At 49.9% G+C, this 22,447-nt stretch overlaps 1 protein-coding gene across 1 annotated transcript in view; it reads left to right on the top strand.

Moving 5' to 3' along the window:
- Positions 1-22,447, top strand: part of PLB1 (phospholipase B1) — a 137,578-nt gene that overhangs the window by 71,028 nt on the left and 44,103 nt on the right. Inside the window, exons 19-33 of the mRNA XM_090280991.1 lie at positions 1,907-1,965; positions 3,687-3,760; positions 5,238-5,281; positions 7,198-7,306; positions 10,026-10,080; positions 10,360-10,440; positions 13,235-13,300; positions 13,625-13,725; positions 15,739-15,820; positions 18,216-18,320; positions 18,441-18,536; positions 18,771-18,842; positions 19,926-19,964; positions 20,512-20,572; positions 21,505-21,563. Of these exons, the coding sequence (XP_090137117.1) occupies positions 1,907-1,965; positions 3,687-3,760; positions 5,238-5,281; positions 7,198-7,306; positions 10,026-10,080; positions 10,360-10,440; positions 13,235-13,300; positions 13,625-13,725; positions 15,739-15,820; positions 18,216-18,320; positions 18,441-18,536; positions 18,771-18,842; positions 19,926-19,964; positions 20,512-20,572; positions 21,505-21,563 (1,103 nt within the window). The remainder of the gene's footprint in view (positions 1-1,906; positions 1,966-3,686; positions 3,761-5,237; positions 5,282-7,197; positions 7,307-10,025; positions 10,081-10,359; positions 10,441-13,234; positions 13,301-13,624; positions 13,726-15,738; positions 15,821-18,215; positions 18,321-18,440; positions 18,537-18,770; positions 18,843-19,925; positions 19,965-20,511; positions 20,573-21,504; positions 21,564-22,447) is intronic.

Raw genomic sequence — 22,447 nt, 5'->3', positions numbered from 1 at the left:
GGAAAGTGGAGCTATGGCAAAGTCAGGGTGACTCTGGGAGCAAGGTCCTCTAAGGGAGTGGGAGATACGGGGGTGGGGGAGTGGGAGGTGAGCCTGTGCTTTGAGGGGCATAAAAAATCTTAGGTGTGGTCCCCAAAATGCACTTGGGTAGATAAGTATAGTGCAGGTGTACATCTACAAGTTATTATATATACAGGATGGGGCAAAAGTAGGCTTACAGTTATTCATATGGAAAATAATACAATTAATAAATAATATAGTTGTACATACTGACAGCTATTAACCTGCTTTTGCCCCAGCCTGTATAGCAATATTCCTGTTTGCCAGGCATAAAAGGTCTGTGGCCCTAACCTACTTTGCAACGTTATTTTTGTTAGTCTCCTTCTGTACCCATCACGGAAGCCAAACTGTACAACTGTTTGTTCTTCACAGATGTCACATGTTTTACCATCCCACATCATCCTTTATACTTTCCCTCACCTACCTGGCTCTTCCTCCACCTTATCTCAGAGTGTCTTTAGGCTTAGTTCAAACACCACCTTCTCTATGAAGCCTGCTCTGAACGCCCCTCCACACCCCTAGAGGTAGATCATACCCCCAGCCCTAGAACTTCACGTCCCTTAATACCTCTCAGAGTGCTTATCAGCCTATAAATTATTATAACTAGGGATGTTTTCCATTTCTTCCTTCACCTGTGAGGGTCTTGAGGGCATTTAACATTTCAGGTCACTGTGTAGTCCCCAGTGCCCCCAGCCATTGCTTGGTGTTGAATGTGTTTGTCATATGAATAGACAGCTGCTTAGCCACATCACAATATGGGCTTAAACTCCAGAGATAAAAAATAGGAGTCAGGCTGTAGGAAACAGTTTGGTGGTTCCTCAAAAAGCTAAATGTAGGATTATCATATGACCCACCAATTCCACTCCTAGGTGTATCCCCACATAATGGAAAAACAGACATTCAAATAAATACTTGTAAATGCAATATATGAATGTTCATAGCAGAACTATTCACAATATCCAAAAGCTGGAAACAACCCAAATGCCCTTCAAGTGATGAATGGAGAAACACAATGTGGTATATCCATACAGTAGAATATCATGCAGCCATGAAAGGAATGAAGTACTGACACTTGCAATAACAGGGGCAAACATGAAAACATCATGCAAGGGGGAAGAAGCCAGGCACAGAAGGCCACATGTTGTGTGATGGCATTTGTATGAATTGTCCAGAATAGGTGAATCCATAGACAAAAAGCAGATTGGTGGTTGCCAGGAGCTGGGGGAGAGGGGGACATGGGGAGTAGCTGCTAATGGGGACAGGTCTCCTCTGAGGGTGACGAAAATGTTTTGGAACTAATAGAGTGGTGGTTGCACAACATCGTGAATGCCTCACTAAATGCCATGGAACTGTCGACTCTAAAATGATTAATTTTCTGTTCTATGAATTTCACCTTGATTTTTTAAAATAGTGGTATGAAAGCATTTCCCTTTACACAGTGGAGAAGCTGAGCTGAATTTTTTCGGTAGGATGGTATACTTGATCCCAAATATGACCAGATCCTCGAGTAGATTAAGCATTGGTTGTGGGCTATTTCATGTCCTGAGGGCCACTGCTCACCCTGTGGCATTGGGTCATCAAAAGCCAGCAGATTCCCCTCTGAAAACTGGTCCACTGTCCAGCCCTGAGCTCTGGGCCGGGTGCCCTGTGCCCATAGAGGAGGCCGGCAGTCAGGCTCCACCGCTGCTGCTGCTGAACCTGATGACAAGGACGGGCTCTTAATATCTTTGTCCAAGCTGAAGTGCTGTTAAAAACAGACTTTCTCTCTGTTTTCCTGGGAGATCTTCGTTTGTTTTCAGAGGAGTTAGGACCCTCAATCTTCCATTCACTCCTGCTTGGTTCTCAGTTCACAGGCTGAAGGTGGCAGACATCAAGGTGATCGGGGCCCTGGGAGACTCTCTCACGGTGAGTCACCCTGACTGTAGAAGGAGGGGCAGGGGAGGGGCTGATTTGGATTCACACGAGGACCTGGAAAGAGAAAACCTCACTCCTAGCTCCTAAACGTTGCCACCTTGGGTCCTGGTCTTCAGTCCTTGTACATCCCCCATCACCCACCCTGGACTCCAGCATCGCTTGCTCATCTTGTTTTCCTGCCTGCGCTCTAAACTCATCATTCCTCTCCCAATGCTGAAATGAAGGAGAAGGCAAGAAGTGGGGGGACCCCAGAGGGAGCACCGGTGATGGAAGTGACGCAGCGGAACTGGACTAGGTCTCCCAGCCACGGAGCAGCACTCCTTCAAAAACCTGGCGAAGGGCAGGGCAAAGAGATGATGAGACGGGAGCAAGTGCTGATGGGGGTGGAGGGGGGGAGGGGAAGAATGTGAGGAAATGGGTCCTGGAAGAGTCAGAGCTCCTAAAAATGATAGCCTGTCTCTGCAGCCTCTCCCTGGTGACAGCCCAGGCCCTACAAAGAGCTATCCATGAAAAGCCAGATCAGGCCCTTAGAGAGCCTGGGTCAGGTGTCCCAGAGGTTCCCAGGCAGAAGCTCCCACTCAACAGCGGTTCCCTGCAGGTGTGTCCCACTACTGGCAGTAACAGCCAGGGCCTCCAGCAGAATCTCCCCCAAGACCAGCTGATACCTTTCATGTCTTTGGCCTGTTCACATGGATATTATTATCTCACTCAAAAACCCTCAACAAAATCCCCTGAAGTCTGACAGTCCTGGGACTTAACCAATAAAGAAGGTGTAGCTGAGTGACGAAAAGTCAGTGTCCACGACTGCACAGTGTGAAAGTGCTGGACAGGACCAGAACTCATGGGTCCCGACTCTAAGTCCAGAATTCTGTCCCTGTATGGTAGCTGTCTCCTCCCTGAACCTCTCAGTGATTCTTCACCCCAAAGGCCCTTCTGCTCATAGCTCTCTGGGATGGACAGGCAGACTGGTTCTTAGCACTTGTTACCCCCACCCACTGTCTGCCAGGTGTGGCCAGATATCACCTGCCCCCCTTCTGCTCTCCCACCCCTTGGCTCCTTAAATATGCTCTGGGAATAAGAAGTAAGCAAGAATCAACGCAGCTTTTCAGGATTTCCTGGGTAGACAGCTCTTTAAGTGTGACATACCTGGCAGGTGGCGGAGGAATTGGGCACCAGAGTAGGGATCACACCCTGGGGCATGGCCCTGCTCAGGAATAAGGATTTAGGCAAGGGAGGCACACCTGCAGAGAGGGTCCAGGGTGTGGCTTCAAAGACCCTGCTCTTTCATCGGCTGAGGGGTAGATACATGGCATTTCATTTGATGACTACTTTTTAAACTGTCCATATGTGAGATGGAGGGATATAAAAGAACTGTGATAGGCTTTCTTTTATGACAGATTTCACAGCTTTTTAAAGATGAAGAACACAGGCCCCTGAAATGCGCCCCCTTTGGAAAATGGACACTGCAGTCTTATTTTTCAGAGCCATTTCTCTAGACTAGTGTCACGCGGTCTTGGTCTGGGCAGGGTTTCCTAGGGTGAGCCAGGCTGTGAACAGTCCAGGATTCCCAGCAGGACCTATCACTAGTGTCTCAAAAGGATGCTGTCTGGACTCTGGATTCTAGAGGGCGCCCAGACAACCTCAGCCAGAACGAGGTGCAGGCCTCCTGGCCAGCAGGCAGGGAAACTCACTGTCTTGTTGCTCCTTCTCAGGCAGGTAACGGGGCTGGGTCCAAGCCTGGGGATGTCTTGGATGTCTTGACTCAGTATCGAGGCCTGTCCTGGAGGTGAGTGATGGTGTGGCAAGCCCCCAAAGAAGACCCCTTCATGGCAGGGCTGGGAGGCCCCCTGAGCATCGTAGAAAACTATTCCTCCAACAGGGATGTGAGCCATCTAGTACTTTTCCTGAGAAACTTCTAGGTTTAATACAAGGAAAGTATTTATCAGCTTTCCCAAACCACTGCATTTCCCAAAGCAGGAGCTGGGACTGGGGGCAGTTTGGAGGAGAAACCACATAAACATTTGGGTTGGAAAAGCTTCTCTAGCTTCCATTTCTCCCTCTGGGAAGTAATCTTGGAAGGAGGCAGTGGCCTTTGGAACCAGAATTGTGTCTGAACCCTGGCCGTCCAGCTCTGTGCAACTTTGGGCCCGTTCCTTAGCCTCTCTGAGCTTGTCTCCTCATCTTTGATGCAGGGATAATAATACTGCATGAGCACTGTTGTGAGGATTAGAGTACTCCAGCACAGTGCCTGGCACAAAGTACGGATAAATGGTAGCTGGCACCATTATTAAAGGGCCTTCAGTTTACAGATGAGGAAGCAAAGCTCAGAGAAGGCAAGTAACCTGTGCAAGACCACACAGCCAGATGGTAAAAGAGCAAGAAATAGAGTAGATGCTTGTTGGCACCTAACCTGGTGGCCTCCCTCACTGTGTGTGGCTTCCTGCAGGCTCGTTCCTGCTCTAGCTGCAAGCAAATCCAGGCCTCTCCAAGCTGCAGTGAGCAGGACTTGACCTCTGAGCTTTGAAGGCATGAGAGGGCAGGCTTGGTGGTTCCTCAGCCTGGAATCTGGCGTCTGTGGCACTGCTGAGTGTTGACTCCCCGGCATCTTCCTTGTGATGCTGCACAGGGTTAAACCCCAAATACTCTGAGAACCTTGAAAATGTTCCCAGACATACTTGGCAGAGAATGAAGGAATATAGAAAAGCAGGGACTCCAATAAACCCCGGGATGTTGCATGTTTTCATGCCTAGAAACCCATCCAGCTTTGATTTCCTTGGAATATTAGAAGTGGCTTGGAAGATGGGTTGCTCTCAAGAAGATACCCTTGGAAAATGGGTTTGCCCGAGCCAAAGAGGAAAGGAACAATGAGGGCAAACAACTTTACTGTGTTTCCAGTAATAATAGCAATGTGCATGCAAGGAAGGTCTCTTTCCCTTTGGAAGTCGGGGAGAAGAGGGCCCACGGTATCTCCCCCCCCCCCGCCCGCCCCCCCCCCGTCCCAAGGTCAACGCTCAAAGTTAAAAATCACCAAAGTCAGGCACGACCGGTTCTTGTTTGGATGTTAAAGTGTGTGGGGAGAGAGGAGAGGAGTTGCTGTATTCTGGATGGTTTGTCAAGGTTTTTTACTGAAATCATAAGGAAAAGTCAGGCTCCAAGCCCCCGGGGTGTTTCTCAGAAGCAGAAAGTGTCTTGGTAGTGTCTGAGGTGTTTTGGCGTCGCTGGCATTTTCAACTGTCATTTTCTCTTTTGTTCCCACAACCCAGCGTCGGCGGAGATGGGAACGTCAGCACCCACACCACCCTGCCCAGTGAGTACAGGCGCGCTCCCGGGCTTTCGGGCCGGCTCGCGGCCACCCCGCGCGTTTCTGCAGCGCCCCCTGGCCGCGGCCGCGGGCTTAGCAGGGACCGGCGGGAGGAGGCAACCGCATTCGGCAGAGGGCGCTGCTTCCCTGGTGTGGTCGCCCTGCGATAAAAGCCTGGGAGAATTTTGTTTGTTTTGAGAAACTGAATTTGTGCAAGGAAGAGATTAAGAGAGGAAAAGAGATCTCAGGTCAAATCTGAGTGCAAGTCATTATTAAGAAATGATTCAAGGAAGAAGGAAAGGAAACCCATCTCTGCTATGCCTGTCATTCTGAGCAGAGCCCCTTTCTCTGACACGCATTGATCTAGGCTTGGGCCGCACCAGGAACCACTGCATGCAAAGACATTACATTCCTGTGTGTAGCTTTAGGAAACACTGCCATTGCAGCAGTAAAGGTGAAGTTGCCTCGCTCCGGCAACAGCTTGGGATGGTTTTTTAAAGCTTGACTACCTTCTCTGCAAACCTTGTCTTATTCATCTTTTTATTCATCTCAGTGCACACACAGCACTGTGCTTGTTCTTAAAGGTGCTTGCAATGAATGTTAAATTGATTTCTTTCCCTTTAAAATCTTATAGCTAATAATTGTACCTGAGAGGAATTTCACTGGTCTCATTCGCAATTCATCTTCATGTAATTATCCCTTTGTAATACATCTTTAGGAGCTAGGAGGTTATTTGAGCTTTAAATCACTAAGAATTTGGTGACAGGGACTGCTTAATCTTCACATAGGCAGAGCTGATGGGACTTCCCGTTATCTGTTTTTGCTATTTGCAAATCCTGTTGAATTTAAGCAGGTACGGTTTTGTGGCACAAGTACTCTCTGTCTTCTTTATTTCTAGGTCTACACACAAGAGCTGTTAATAAGCTCCCCTATTGCTAGGAGATGGTTTGGGTGGCTTTTGTAAGTGTGACTAACTGGTTGTGAGCTGGCCCAGCCCGTACACCAGCTTGCTGGGCTCTCCGATTTCTATGCTATTACCATGGATAACATAATTGAAAATCAACAGGCTCAAGCGCTTTCACCAAAGTGACTTACAAAGGGTTGAAACAATGTCACCCTCTGGTGGACTCTCCTGACGCACTTAGCCTATGTGAAGACTATCCAATGGGGAAAGAATCATCTTTTCAATAAATGGTACTGGGTCAACTGGATGATAGCTACATGCACAGAATGAAGCCGGACCCCTACCTCACATCATACACAGACACTAACTCAAAATGAAACAAACTCTTAGAAGAAAATAGAGGAGCAAATCTTTATGACCCCCCCCCCCGCCCCGGTTAAAGAAAACCTTCTTAGATACGACACCAAAAGCACAACTAACAAAAAGAAAAAATAGATTTATTGGACAAAATTAAACACCTTTGTGTTTCAAAGGAAAAAGACAACCCAAAGAAAGTAATAGACAACCCAAAGAGTGGGAGAAAATAGTTGCAAATTACATATTTGGTAAGAAACTTGTATCTAGAAAATATAAAGGTTTCTTATAACTTGGCAATAAAAAGACAACCTGATTAAAAACGGGCCAAGGCAACATTACAAATGTATTTAATACCACTGAACTGTACACTTAAAAATGGTTAAGATGGTAAGTTTGATTATGTGTATTTTATCACAATTTTAAAAAACGGACAAAGGCTTTGAGTCGACATTCCTCCAAAAAGGCCACACAAATGGCCAATAAACACCAAAAAGATACTCAGTGTCAGTAATTGTCATTGTCTTTCCATGCTGAGTAAGTAGTGTAGGGAAGAGCTGTGGGTGGGGACTCTGCTTGGTCTTGAACACTCGCTGGGGTTTATTAAAGGAATTGGAACATTGCTTTGGGGTATACTAAGCATGTCTCTTCCTTGTATTTCCAGACATCCTCCGGGAATTCAACCCTTCCCTGAAGGGCTTCTCTGTTGGCACCGGGAAAGAAAACAGTCCCACAGCCTTCCTAAACCAGGCTGTGGCAGGAAACGTAGCTGGGTGAGCAGGGGAGCCTTGAGGGTGAACAGTACAGGTCTTCTTAAGAGCTTGGTCTGGCTTGAGATTTGTGGCTGGCTGCCGGGGGCGGGGGGGGGGGGGGTTGGTCCAGGGGAAGGGTGTAAGGGTCAAAGACTGAACTAGAAGGGCTTTCTTGGGGGTGTCCCTGGCCGTGGGACACAGAAAGCGGCTAGCCCACCCCCAACTCCACCCCCAGGAACTAGTCACAGTTGACTCTGATGCCAGGTATATGCTTTGAGCAAATTACTTTCTTGTCTATACATCTCATGCTTACATAAGACAGTGACCATAAGAGGGCTCCCTGCGAGACTTGGTTTTTATTACTTTGCTAATCTCTGTCTTTCCTATCCTCTTCTCCTTCCCTTCCCCAGACATGCTTTTCAGGCAGCTTTCTCAGGCTCTGGATCTTGCAGTCTTCCTGGATCATGGAAAGAGCACTGGTCCCCTGAGTCTGAGTCCTGGCTCTCCCATCACCCCCTTCCCTACCTGGCCTCACTAAGCCTTAGCCTCTAAGGGATGGGCCGGCCATGAACCCTCCCAGGGCGGTTGTGAGGCTCAATGCCATGTTGAATGTGGAAGTTCTGGTGAGCTGTAAATAATGCACATGTGTTGGGTCAGGATGGTCGTGCCAGCAACAATGTAGCAGGGATGCAAGACCCACCTGAGAAACCTGGTGGTGAACAAGGGACGCACCATGTCATGGTCCATGGTACCGAATGAACAGGGTTGGCTTCCGTGGGTCCTGCAGCTCCATTTCTCTCCGACGTCCTGGAGCCCTGAGTGCTCCATTGGGTTTGCTACCTGGTCAGAGAATAAGTGAATGCTATGCCCAATCCAGAGAAAATGGAAGGATCCTGGTTCTTAATCCTGTTCTTCTTCCAGAAGACTCACAAACTTCCCTTTACCATGTCGTTCCTAGGGATTCTTGTGTTCTGGTTCCTGGGGCCCCTACCTTCATTCTCTCCATTCTCAGCACAGTCCTGGCTCTGTGAGGCACCCAAGTAACTCTCGTGTGTGAGTGACAGGAAAGCTGATGAATTACCCAAAGCAGAGACCCTACAAAACCTAAGAGGGTTCAGAACGAATTCTGTGGCTTTGTTTTCCTTTTGGCGGGGCAGGGGTGAAAGGCTACCACTTTACTGCTTTAAATTTCTGGCTTATTTTAATATTACCGTAACTTTGCATTTTTCCAAGCACATGCCAGCTGGTGGTGTAAGAGGAGAGGCAGTTCTAAGCATGACTAGGTCAGGAAGGCATCCTGGAAGGAAGGCTTAGTCATAAAAGTAACTAAAACGGAGGGTGATTCATATGGCCCTGGATTTCTTCCCTGCTTTCCCAGAGGCCTTGGGGCTCTTTCGTGCAAGGAATCCATTTGTCCAACACGTCCTGAGTTCTAGGGAAGAGTTGTAGATTATCAGTCCCAGATCGCAGAAACTGTATCACAAAGAGGCCATGTGGCCTGAACTGATGCACCAACTCGACGACGTGGTCTGTTGGCTTTGTGTCCTGCAGGCTTTATCCCAGGTTTGATAATAACTCCTCATACACATACAGCTGTGCGCAAGTTGCAAAGTGCCTTCATTTCCATTATTCCTTGCGTTCCACACAGTAACGTTGAGGTGGACAAAGCAGAGGGTCAGGTACCATGTTTTCTTAATGATGGTACTGATGATACAGAGAGGTCAACAAATCACCCCAAAACTCAGGTCCATAGAAAGAGCAGCTGCTCTGATAACTTCAGATGTCTGGATGAGGAAACTGAGGCTCAATGAGATTACATGGCTTACCCGGAATTCCCGCCCAGTTTAACTGATACCTAGTCTCCTATGACTTAAGACCAGGCCAGTTGGGCTGCTAGTTAAGAGAGGAAGAGAATGGTAGCTAATGTTTCTTGCTGAGCACTGTACCAGAGACTTTGTTGATGATAATGGTGATGATGGTGGTAGAAATAATCCAATAGTTAATTTATAATATGAATGCTTACCATGTGCAGCCTCAGTTCTTTACGGGCAACTTATTTAATCTGCCCAACAACTCTGTGAAGAAGCTGGGCTTACCACCCCTATCTTACACAGGAAGAAACTGAGAGTTGGCGAGGGTAAGTGCTTTGCCAAGGTCTCAGAGCTGGTCCGGGGTGGGACCAGGACTCAAACCCATGCTGCCTGGCACCTGTAAGGGCTCTAACGCCACGGGGCTGCTCTGCCCATCTTGCTTACGGCTCCCAATGACCCTCTAAGATTGGGCATTTTCTCCATGTCTGTAGTCTTTTTGAACTGGGGCCTTAAATCACATTCCCACAGTTAGCAAGAGGTAACTCCATTTCAAACTCAAGCATGCCTGACTCAACTCTGTCACCTGGAGGGTGAGGCCCCCTTGAGGCTGAGGTCATGGTATGAGCCGTGCATGACATGAAACATTCCCATGCAGCCTTCTCTTTGCCCTGAATGAGCTTGGCATGAGGGAGAAAGAAAAGTATGTGACTGGACACGCCAATCAGGAAACAATTCCCCTCATCACACGTGGAGTGTCCTGCTCTTCCCACCGTATAGACATGACTCCCCACCCACCTCCAACTCTGTATGACCTTCAGCCCAGGTTTCCTGCTACATGTCTCATTCCTGTTCTCTCTGCAAAGTCCCCTCCCAGCCCTAGCTTCACAGCCCCTGCGCCTCACATGACTTCTTCCTGTGTCTTCCCACAGGGATTTGCAAGTTCAGGCCAGGAGGCTGGTAGATCTGATGAAGAATACCACACTGGTAAGTCTGGGGGAGGTGCCACCTGGGACCATGTGAGGTAGGACTCCCCAAAGCAGGGATTAGGCAGGAGAAATCCATAGAGACAGAGTCAGCTTTGAGGGAGGACAGGGCCACGTACAAGTTCAGAGAGTTCATCTTTAAGAAAAAACAGCCAATGATAATGTCCTCTAAACCCTGTGGTGTGTGAGGACCCATTCCTGCCAATGCTCAGCACTTTGTGTTTTCCTTGACTTGACCCTGGGGTGAGGCACTTACTTGTTTGTTTTCTGTTCATTTCAGAACATAAATTTTCAGGAAGATTGGAAGATAATAACCATGTTTATAGGAGGCAATGACCTTTGTGATTTCTGCAATGACCCGGTAGGTCGCAGGGGAGGATTCCCCACTGAGGTCTCCAGAGCAGTGCAGCTGGGCTGGGATTGGGCTTGTGGTCAGGCCTGGATCCAGCCTGGGATTGACCTCAAGTCCAAGAGGGCATTCACCTCCAGGAAGACAGTTGACAGGACAAGCAGGGCTGATGATGAGATTGATCCTGATTAGGTTTTCTATCAAGGGAGCCTGAGCTTATCATTCTAGAAACCAAGATAACACGCCAATGACCTCAAGAACTCTGGCATATCTTCATAGCTCATTACAAGCCAGCTCTATCCTCCAATATGGAGTTGCCTCACTATCTCCATGTTATGCTTTACTTGTATGGGAAAGTTGATTTCCTAACACAGATCCTTAGAGGCCAGAGCCTGGTCCTTTTGGGCTGATGGGAAGCCCCAGAGCCAGGCTGCTGCCCTGTGGGAGTGGAATCCTGGAATCTCAGATTCTCTGAGCTGGAAGAAACCCCATGAGCCATCCTGACAAGTCTCCACCCACGCAAAAATGCCTTCCATAGAATTCAGTTGTTGAACGTTTCCAGTGATGGGTAGCTCTTTCATTTGCAAGGTAGCCCTAACCAGGGATCTGAGTAGGTGTACATTGTTTTGTGGTGTTTCTTTGTCTTAAGCCCAAACCTGCCTCCACTTCTGTCTATGCTGAACATACCTCTTCCATATTCAATTCAGTTGACTTTTTTTTTTAATAGGTTTTTTTTTTAATTGTGCAAATAATACACACTGGAGACATATCAAAGTACAGAGTAAAAAATATTCTCTGTAACATAATTACAACATCCAGAAATGCCATTGTTAACACTTTGGTAAATATCTCTAGCATTTGCTGTGAATATGGAGAAAATGCTTTATTATTTTCTAAAAATGGTATCATCCCAAAAATATTGTTTGGTAACCTGCTCTTTTTCAATAGCTGCACATTGGGAAGATAGTCGTATATCAATATTTATTTTTCTATAAAATAATTCTTAATGGCTATATAGAAGCCCATAATATAGATTGGCTGTAATTTACTTAACTGTTCCCAGTTATTGGGTACTTAGCTTACATTACTTCTAATTATGCCTATTATAAATTAACACCAGGATAAACAATCATATTTATGTACATCCACAGTTGTTTCCTGGTATATATTCTAGCTAGTAAGCTTTATAAGCAAAAATGTATGTGTACTTCCCTCAATGTCTTATTTCCAAATATACTGAGAAATGGAAAGACTTGTGTAGTAAGTGCTCATATACCCACTCGCTAGATTTTACAGTTGTTAATAATGTGCTATAGTAACACCTATCTATCTATACATTTTATTTTTTGGTGACTCTGCACATTTTTAATGCTTTGGATACATATTACTAAATTACTCCCAGAATGTTTATACCAGTTATGCCTACTTCCCCACATTCCAACTGGCAATGTATGTTATTTAATAATTGCTAATCTGATAAGTGAAAAAAAAATTGAATCTTGTTTTCAAATTTTGCATTTATTTTCTTCTTGGGTAGGAATCAACTTTTATTTCCCTTGTTTGAATCTCTCCTTTTGATAAATTCTGTATTATGCCTATTGGCCATTTTTAATTAAGGTATATATCTTTTTATTATTGATTTATAAAGGCCCTTTGTTAAATATGCTTATTTGTTGTCTTCCATTAGTTTTGGTTACAGTGTTTTCTGATAAACAGGATTTCTTTAAATTTCTAGTATCATTTGCTGGGCATGTATTATATGCCAGGCACCATACTAGGAGCTAAGCAGGCAAATGAGACTCAGGCTCTGACCTCAAGACCCTCACCCCATCAGAGGAGGGGGACACAGACAACTCACCATGACACTGTGAGGAAAACACCACGACATGGCTCTGGTGATGCACACGGGGGTCTGAAGGCAGAATTCCTGTGTCAGAAGTTTACACAGAGTAGGAGACTTTCCCACTGGGACTTGAAGTCTAGGACGTTTGTCAGGCAGAAAAAGGACCAGCTGAGCAAAATTTAGGAAGTGGTGAGTCTTGCTGTGGCCTGGGGGCTTCTGCCCTGAGGGGCAACCCTGCTCCCCTAACCCCTCCTTTCCTGACATCAAAGTCACTGGGGTGCAGGGGTTTCAAGCGATAATGTGAGGGGCCCACAGTGGGGCCCTGGGGCTGCCAGGGGTAGGGCGAGGTGGGATCATGGGCCCTCCCCCACTCCCTTGCAATTTGGATTCATTTGGTAGAGCAAGTCTCTTGGTTGGATTTCTTTCAGAAAGGGTTCCACTGTTTTAAAAAAAAGTTTAAAAATCACAAGTACCAAAATCAAGAGAAATAACCATTAAAATGTGTTTATGTTCGGGAGAGGGGTTTCCCAGGGCCCTGTTCCCTTCTGCTATCTCCTTAAGGGATTTGACTGGGCTGTGGGCACTTGAGGCTCTAAGCAGAAGAAATCAAGGCATAAGACCAGAGGATGTCCAAGCGGCAGGAGATCTCAGAGGTCCTCTGCTCCAACACCCCATTTCAGGGGGCCCAGAATGTGAAGTGCCTCTGCTAGGGCCCCACACCTAGTTGATAGGAAGAGGATCTGGAGCTTTCCATAGTTCCATGCGGGGAAAGGGCATCTCCCATATGGAAGGAAGGGGGTCACAGCCACGAGGAGACTGTGGACTGTGGGGCTGGTATGAAGGTGGGGACCCAAGGCAAACCTGTGTGTCAATGTGGCCTGTTCTGGCTGAAACACAGGAAGGAGGGGCCTTGGTCTGCATAGAGATTGGCACAATGGTGTTAGAAATTTCCTCTTCCCACAGGCCCGCTATTCTCCCCAGAACTTCACAGACAACATCCGGAAGGCTCTGGACATCCTCCACGCTGAGGTACAGAGGCCGGGGCCCCTGGCCTCTGAGCAGCTCAACCATGTTCTCCTAGGGCCTCAGACCTAGCCTGGAGGTGGCTCTGGCTTCTGGCTGAGACCTCCTTGTCAGGTCCCCTTTACCTGGAGACCAGCATGACCATGCTGTCAATCCTGGTCCCAGCAGCCTGAACACATAAGTGCCAATGGGGTGGGGAAGAGTGGGGGAGGGGGAGGAGGCAGGGATGCAGCAAGTAGACGCGGCTGGACAGACAGCCATAGCCCTGACACCCAGCGGGAGCAGCTGCCCAGCCCCATCCTCTCAGGGACTGACCTTGTCTTTGCCCAGGTTCCTCGGGCGTTTGTAAACCTGGTGAAGGTGCTGGAGATCGTCAGCCTGAGGGAGCTGTACAATGAGAAGAAAGTCAGCTGCCCAAGGCTGATCCTCAGGTAAGGTGCCCCCCTGTTCCCAAAAGGGGCATAGGACCCTTAGCAGAAGGTGACTCTGACGAGTGAGAAAACCCAAGGGCAGAAGTGGGAGGAGTGCCGAGACCACCCCGTTTTGTACCCTGACACAGTCTAATGGAGGAGACTTTTGTGACCCCAGGGGAGACCTCAGCTCACCTTGGAGCATGCATTTACAACCCACAGGGGCTTCTGTTGTCATGGCAGCTCGGGACACTCTTCAGTCCTCCAGGGAGGGAAGAGTTAAGCACAAGGAATAGAGTGGGCCTGGTGGGCCCGGCCCGCTGGCCGCTGCTAGGGCCTACTTGTAAGTGTATTCAGGACAGAGGGAGTCTCTCTTTGCCATGGTGCTCCAGACTAGACATTCACAAATGTAGGCCTATTGCTGCTTGGTAGAGGAGAGGGTGGTCACATCAGAGCCAGGAGGGTCTAGAGGACAGAGTCTTCCCCAGAGGACAAAAGGCCCTGGGAGGCCTTCTTCATCCCCAGTTTCCAGAGCCAAACAGGTATCTATCTCCCTCTGTAGTATTGCTTGTCTGCCTAACCTTCAGGAATGAGATGTCCTCTAACCCAAGGATGAACATTTCACACAGCATTGCTACTGGCAAGGCCTCCTCTGGACCATTGACTGAGGTCATGGTGCTAGGCCCATCCCCCCACCCCCAGCTCTGTACCAGCCCCCCCAGACACACACACACTATAGCCCGGAGCATATCACATGGTAATTACTCATGTGCCTCTCCCCCACAGCCCTGAACCCTGTGTCTGAGTCACTGCCAGCACAGCACAGGGGCTGAGTGGCTGAATGAATAATTCACAAGGGCCAGATTTGCTCTTCGAAAGGAAGGGGTATCTTGGCGGCTCCCCTGAAGATCCACACCAAGCCTCACCTGGGGGTCCAGACTGCACAGGTCCCCTCGGGAAGCCCAAGGGTGCTGAAGGCAGGAGGATGGCTGCTGGATGACACATGCCTAGTAACTCAGCTGGTGTCAGGCATCCTATTTGCAGCTGCTGACTCATCCCCTGGCTCCCACTTTCTCCATCTCTGGGCCGCACAGCGTTCAGTGTTTTCATTCCATTGCAGAGCTGCTCACCTCAAAGTCTCTTGCTACCAATCACTGCAGGGATTTCAGATAATTCAAGCTAAAGGTTCATAGTAGGCATTTGCCAGGTTGGTTCTCAGATCTGAAATAGCCGAGTCACTGAGTGTGGGTTAGGCAGGCTCAAGGTCACCTTGTCCCACAACCTCTCCAGGGCGCTGCCCTCCCTGCCTCTCTGATGTTGGTCTCAGAGGTGGTACTTTCCTTGGTGGTGCTGAGTCTACCTGGAGCCCCACACACTATTATCCCCTTAATCCCCCAGCCCAGAAGCCTGGAGCTGCAAGATGACCATCCAGAGCAGAGCTACAGACTGGACAGAAGCACTTTAACCAGGGATTTAGAGCTCAGGTTCCTCCCAGACAGACTGGAGTTCAAGTTCTGGCTCCTGTACTTAGCATCCATCTGACCTTGAGAAAATGACCATACTGAGCCTCAGTTTTCTCAACTATAAAATGGGGATAATGATAATACAATGTCTAGAATAGCTAAAGAGGATTAGATAGGCTATACCCATAGAACTCCTGGCATAGTAAGTATTCACTGTGTGTTAGCCATTCTTATTATGATTGTTGTCACTATTATCATTTAAAAGGAGGCATGCTGGACCTCCATTGTTCTTTCTTCAGATAGTCATAAGGTAGCTCAGCTCCATAAAAAGCACCTCCTGCAGATGTCAGAAGGAGTAACTACCTCATTTTCATGAGCAAATCCATGTCTAGGAAATTTCCTTCAGCTTCCTCTGGTACAGTTGACAGGTTAGCCAGCCAGGGCCACCATTCACACAGACTCCTGATACCTCAGAGTTAAATAGATTGTGAATCTCAAGCCACTGTTTCTGCATCATGCCCTCAGAAGGTGATTTTGGTGGGGTGGGGCACCTCTTCTGTTTGGTCCGCAGGAATCTGTGTCCCTGTGTCCTGACACCGGGTGACAACTCAACAGAACTTGCCGCCCTCGTCGAACTGAATAAGAAGTATCAGGTGAGGCAGGAGTGCGCTGCGCAGGAACTGCTATGTGACTCGGTTGCCCTGGTTGGAAAAGGAGTGCATGCCTACGTTTTTTTTTAACCCCAACTGGATATGAGGTTATCTCTGACCAGTTTGCAGATTTAAAGACATGCTGTAAGGCGGCAGGGACTGTGGTTCCGTTTATTTGAATCAAGCGATAAAGCCAAGGTGCTGAACCAGTGACTCACCAAGACTCGCTTCCTGACCTTACACAAAAACAAGTGTTTCCAGTTGTCCCTGGGGAATGTATATGAGCCTGACTCCCAGTGGGAAGCCTTTTCTCCCCCAGAGAGTCTGGATGATTCCATGAGGTAACATGCATTCGCTTGGCCCTCCCCTCCCAGGGAAAGAGCTGTTGTTGGGGAGCCGGGGGAGAAAGAGTCAGCAGGTGTTCTCTAAACATCCCTTGTTTCATTTTCGGCCTTTCTCCATCAAAGCTTCAACCAGAGCAGCTGACTCCCTCGACTCTATCTTGTGTTCCCCCCTAAATAATCGTCCAGTCACTCAAGAGGACAGTAGTAGTCTTCTGGCCTTTCTAGAATGGACTGCAAACAGCTTCCAGGGTGGATTCATCCTTTAAGTCTAGGGACTCCTTAGAGCAGAACCATTTTTCAGCAGACTTTTGGGGGGGGGGCAGCTGTACCTGCCAGGGGTATCAGGGCTCAGGAGAATGAATCTCTCTTTATCATGCTCTGACCCCACTGTCCAGCCCTCTGGAGGCCTCCCCAGCCGTAGCCCCTTGTTTGTGTACAAGTGATTGTGACCCCACGGCCCGCACCAGGACAGGGAAGGCAGCTGAGGCCGGGAGACCAAACCCGTTGTGGGTGGGCTTCTTGGTTGTGAGCAACAAAAGCGTATGCACTTCTGGTTTATTTAAGCAGGTCGATTATTTAAGCACAGTATCTGGAAGGGCTAGAAAGGGTCAGAGGCCAAGCCACCAGAATCATGGAATTTTAGGGGCCTAGCCATAAGAATTAAAATTAGACCCAAGAACTAGTCCAGGGGAGACGCCGTGGACAGCCCTGGACGCAGTTGCCACCTTCAGCGGAATGGAGTTCATACTGTGCCTCCGTCTTCCTACCACTAGTGGTCAGCCCTGAGGGGGGGCATCGGCTGGAGGCCCCTGGCACTTACCCACACCCTGGTGGTGAGGGGCATTGAGGAAGCCAGTGTTTGCCCTTCTCTCCTCCTGCCGTGAGGTTTTCAAACACAGGAAGTGGGTTCAGATGCTAGGCAGACGAAAGGAAGAACTGTTCACCAAAGTTGCCTTCACTGACCTTTCTAGAGTGGCCAGCTGTTCCCAGGTCTGATCTGGTTACCGCTGAGAGCCCTAACTTGGCGTCCTGGAGAAGCTCACGGCTCAGCCCCCTGAGACCATTGTGCCCTCTCTCCGAATGCTCTCACTCCCCGCTTCCTGCCGAAGCTCCAGTTCCCATTGTTCTCCCTGGAGACGATCACTGCTATTAGTACCACCGTGTGCCGGGCATTCTAGACACGTTTTCTTTCATTTCTCAAGAGATGCGCGGTACCCCTGTGAGCCACTGTGGCTGGTCCATGGAGTAACCAATAGCATTAGAAAGGATTTACGGGATGGTTCTGGTCTTGGTCTTGCCAAACAGAGCTCCAGAGTGGGGAAGCATCTTGTCACACAGCTGGTTAGGGGCATTGCACGTTCTGCCTTATGTACAGCTCTGCCTGTGATGAGGAGACTCCCCGGGAGGTCAAACTTGAGGCATCTCTGGTATAGGGGCTCTCTTCCTGGCTGACTCAGGCGTGAGATGACCGTCTGGCCCAGGTGGGAGCCAGCGTGGGTTTACAGGTCCTCCTGGGGCTGAGTCCAAGTGGCTGCTGTGAGAGTGACAGCTTCGTTACCCCCTGCCCCCCAACAGGTCTGGGAGTCCCAGAGGAGTGGGCAGGCACGGAGCCCACGTGCTCACACACACCGTGCTCAGGCGCTGTGACAGGCGTTACATGTCGGTGGTGATTCGCCTTTGATTTTCTGAATAAATGTACAACAGGAATAAAGTAAATATAAGACTTATGCAAACAAGTCATTAAATACTTTTTCCTCCCCCAAATTTTAATCGGGAGCTTTAGAGGGGATCAAGCTGATGGACTTAGGGTTTTCCTTCCGTTCCTCTTCTCACAGCCTAGGTCAAACACCTGCGATGGCAGCAGAGGTTGGGGACAGGGGTTGAGATAAAGGCTGATCTAAAAGGTCGGTAGCTGGCTCCTGATCAGTTGAGATTTGGCTGCAGATCGATTTCACTCAAAAGTCGGACTGTTTAATTCTATGGCAGAGAAGGAGATTGCACAAAGACCGAGCAGATGCAGCGAGCCCCCTGACCCTTGTCCCCTTGGCCTGCAGGAGGGGACGCACCGGCTGGTTGAGAGTGGGCGGTATGACACGAGGGAAGACTTTACAGTGGTCGTGCAGCCGTTCTTCGAAACAGTGGACATGCCAAAGAACTCGGTGAGTAAAGGAAGCGTCGTGGATAAGAGATGGGCACAGGCGGTGCCCAGCTGCTTCTGGGCGTCGTCTGTGTTACCTGACGTCTCCTAACACGGCCCCGTTCGTCTGCCCTGTGACCAGGAGGGGTTGCCTGACAACTCGTTCTTTGCTCCTGACTGCTTCCACTTCAGCAGAAAGTCACATGCCCACGCAGCCAGTGCTCTCTGGAACAATATGGTAAGATGACCGAGGTGGGAATAACTTTCCTCCTTCTGATAAGAAAAAGATACCAGAAAGCTTTTGCTAGACCTCAGGGTCCCATCACTCAGGCTGTGTGAGTCCTGGCACAGCAGTGATAATAAATCCCATTTCCTGTGTCCCTCCCTCCCTTCTCCAGCCCTGACCCACAGCCTGAACTTTCCACTCTTGCCACCGCTTTCTCACTCCCTGTCTTCCTGCTTCTTGGTTTAGCTGGAACCTGTCGGCCAGAAGAAAACGCAGTATGACTTCGAAAACACGATCAATATCACATGTCCGAATGAGGTAGTGTCTAAAGCATCTTTTCCAGCCTTTTAAAGTCTCTTTAAGGTTTCTCAGTTCATTGCATACCAGAGCCTCACCCTCATCCCCAGCTCTGTTCACCTCCTCACTCATTCCGGACTCTGGTTAACCATCCACAATGCCCCATCAGGTTGGACTGTGATGGGTGACAGGCCCTGGTGGCCAGGAGGCCCTAGGGCGCTCCTCCATCCCTTCATGTCACAGCGAGTCCTAGCACAAGTCTGGGCTATATGCAGCTCTTTCCAGTCGGAAAGAGGAACATGGTATTGCCATCCAGCTCTCATTTGGATGGCTAGGGGCTGGGGACAACATCAAGGGCAGGAAAGGACAGAAGGACACTCCATGTGGCTGTCTCCATGGCACAATGGGAAGAGCAAGGAATGGGGACCCAGAGTAATATCTGCTAGGATGGGGTAGGGTGGGGTTGCTATTTGGAAGCTGGAGCTAGGAAGGCAGACATTAACCAGAGTTGCCCCCTCCCCAGATCAGAAGTGGCTCTGATCTGCAAGACAAAGCAGATCAGATGCCCCCATTCATTTACTTATCGCTGAAGGATTCTTGGACCTCTGCAGCTGGGCTTGCATGAGGCTGGACCTCAGAGAGCCTGACTTCTCCTGCCCTGGCAGGAAGGAGCCCAGGCTGCTACAGGGTAGGAGTGGCATGGGTGACAAGGGGGACTAGGGAGTAGGGACACGGGCTTGTGTCAGCAGAAAGTGGCGCTCTGTTGGCAGGGGACAGGGTTGAGAAACAGGTGATGCAGCCACCCCAGCCGGCTGGTAGGAGGTGAAGAGCAGACGTGGTCATTCCTGGGAGCCACCGCGGGGTTTATTCTAGTTGCTTCTGTGGGTTTGGGTCAGATTCGGGTTGCAGAAAAGGCCCAAGTGCACCCTGGGAAGGAGCCCCCTGGGTCAGCCTGGCAGGGAGGGGCTTGCGACATGGAACGGGGAGGCCGAAGGTATTTGAAGTGTTTTTGCCAGGGTCAGTACCTCTGGAGGGTGGGCGAACAGAGGGCAGTGCAGGAAGCGAGCCAAATTCACTGCGGTTGCTCACCCCCTCTTCTCACAGGACTGGCCGTTCCTGAGGACCTACAGGAACAGTGTGCAGGTACCTGCCTGTTGCTTTCTTTCCTCTCACTAGCCTGGGCAATGGGCAGCTCCCGAGCTGGGACCAGCCCAGTGGGGGGCGGGGGGGCGGGCAGGGGTGAGAACTAGGGGGTTCACCCTCTTTTATCAAGTGCATCCACCCACACCTCGGACACACGGGGTGGAGGGCAGAGTAAGGTCCATCAATGACAGCCCAGAATGGGCCCAGCCAGTCAAATCCCAGCCTCAGCAAAGACATGGGTGAAGATCCTACGCTCCCCCTAAAGCTGCTGGGGAAGCAGGGGAGGGGGTTGGGGAGTGTTTTTGTGATGCCCCGGTTCTTGGGTTAGTTGGTGGAAGGATCTGAACTACATTAGCGGATCTCAGGGTGACTGATATTCAGAACTGCCTGCAGAGCCTTCTTTAAATGTCCTTCTAGGCTCTTCCCCCGGTGCAGGGGGGTGGAGAGGGGGGTGTCTGCAGGAGTCTGTGTCTAGGTCAGTGCATGTCTGACACTCAGCCAGTCTCTTTGGTCCCTTTCACCCCTGAGAGTCACTCTGTGCCCTCAGGGCCATGGGAGCCACCTGCTGTGCAGCGACAGAGCCCCTTCTGCCTCGCCGCCCACCTCAGGTAAGCCCTTTGGGATACACTGGGACACAGGACCTTTCCACAAGGACTCAGAGGCCCGTGACTGTTCCGACAGGAGTTTCACATGTAACTCAATGATGCAGTTACGGCCAGTGCTTGCTTCTTGTCTAGGCGGTCACCTGGGACAAGTCCCTGATTTGCCCCCCTCTGCCCTCTAGAGGGATCTTATCTAGCAGGCCTCAAGGTGGCCGGGCCAGGGACTGTTCGCCCCTTACAGGGAGCACAGTGAAGGAGCCATGTGAGCTCCCTATGCAGTGACCTAGCCCTGTGGTGTGACCTCCCTGAGGCCCAGAGGTGGGGGTCGGGTGCCAGGGGAGCCCCGAGAGGGAGCCAGCTCTTGGGATTGTCCTGGGGCTCCCGGCCTTGCAGTCGCTGCCTGAGCCTGCAGGGCTGGGAAGTTCCTGGAGTCTTAGAAGACCCTTGAGGGCCCAGAAAGGCCTGATATGATTATTTCTCAGATTCTTGATAAAAATCCAGATCCCCGCTGTCAATGGGCTGTGTATCAGGCCCTGAACCTCATCTCAGATGGTCCAGTGCCCATCTGGCTGTCCACTCAGGTCACAGTTGGTATCCCACATGACTGCTGGCACTACAGGGTGGTCCCAGCGTGCCGTCCCTTCCCTTCCCTTCCCTGCTTTTCTTCCTCCCTCCTCCCTCCCATCCATTTATCCACCTCCTTTCCTTCTCCCTCTCTCAGCACCCCTCTCTCCCCATAGGTCCAGGTTCCTTTATTGTGTCTCTTATAGGGAAAGTCTGTCTTAATATAATCTCTGCCTCCAGGGCACCAAGGACGCTCAGTCCTGTGTGGCCCAAACGCACATGCGAGTGGTGTTTCTGATCTTGCTTAAAGGAGCGTTAGACTCTGAGGGCAGCTTCCTTCCCGTGGATTCAGGTGTGTCCTCTTGTCTCTCCAGTGCACGCCCTGAGACCTGCAGATATCCGAGTTGTGGCTGCTCTGGGGGATTCTCTGACTGTAAGGACCCTTGGGCCCTGGGTAGGGTGGGGGCAGCTGTGTCAGTTCCGGGTCCCAGTCCTCCTAACTCCAGGGACTGCACTCCTGACCCCTGCGTTATGCCCCCTGCCCCGCCCCCATCTCCCAGCCGGCCTTGTCAGTCCAGGAACACGGTGGTGGTTTGTTTTGCAGCCACTTTCTCACTCAGGTGTGCAAACGGAAGTCTTTTTCAGGAGTGAACTGAATTATCTCAGACCGTGGAGGTTTTGAACACCTAACAACAATTTTTTAACAATTGCAAAAACATGTGATTCTGACTCAAAAAACTTTTACAGCTACCTGTGTGGGTGCTCTTTTCCCTTTGGGGGATGCTTCCCAAGCAGCTCAGACCCTCCCATCTCTTCCCTCTTTGCACCTGCACGGGAGCAGCCAAGGCTCCAGAGACGTGGCTAACACTGCTCCTAGGTTCTGAGGAGCAGGGGCGGGGTTGGGGGGGGGGCTCTCCCATCCCAGAGGACCACTTTCTGGCGGCACTTCTAAAGCCATGAGAGTGCCTTGCAGACGGTCCCAGTGGGAAAGGAGAGAAATGTAAAGTTCATGGGCAATCTGCCCACTGCAGTTCCCGCAAACCTATGAGCTCTGTCTTCATTGCTTATGAAGAACTTGGGAGCAGGATGCTGATAGTCATAATGTAACAGTGTCTCACACTTGTAAAGCACTTTAGTCTCCCAAGGCGTTTTTACAACTCTGATGCAATTTGTTCATTAAAGAAGCCTGTGCGTGAGCGAGGCATAGGACATACGCGAGCCTGGTCCTCTGACTCCCGGCCCAGCGCAGTGTTCTGCTTGTGGCGTGAAGTGCTGGGAACTGCCTGCAGGTGCGCTGCACACCGACAGCCTCCATTT

The sequence above is a fragment of the Furipterus horrens genome, unplaced genomic scaffold, assembly GCF_987537825.1.
Source record: "Furipterus horrens unplaced genomic scaffold, mFurHor1.1.pri manual_scaffold_6, whole genome shotgun sequence".
Lineage (NCBI taxonomy): Eukaryota > Metazoa > Chordata > Mammalia > Chiroptera > Furipteridae > Furipterus > Furipterus horrens.
Note: the sequence above shows the minus strand (reverse complement) of the source record. Positions and strands in the feature narration are given on the sequence as shown.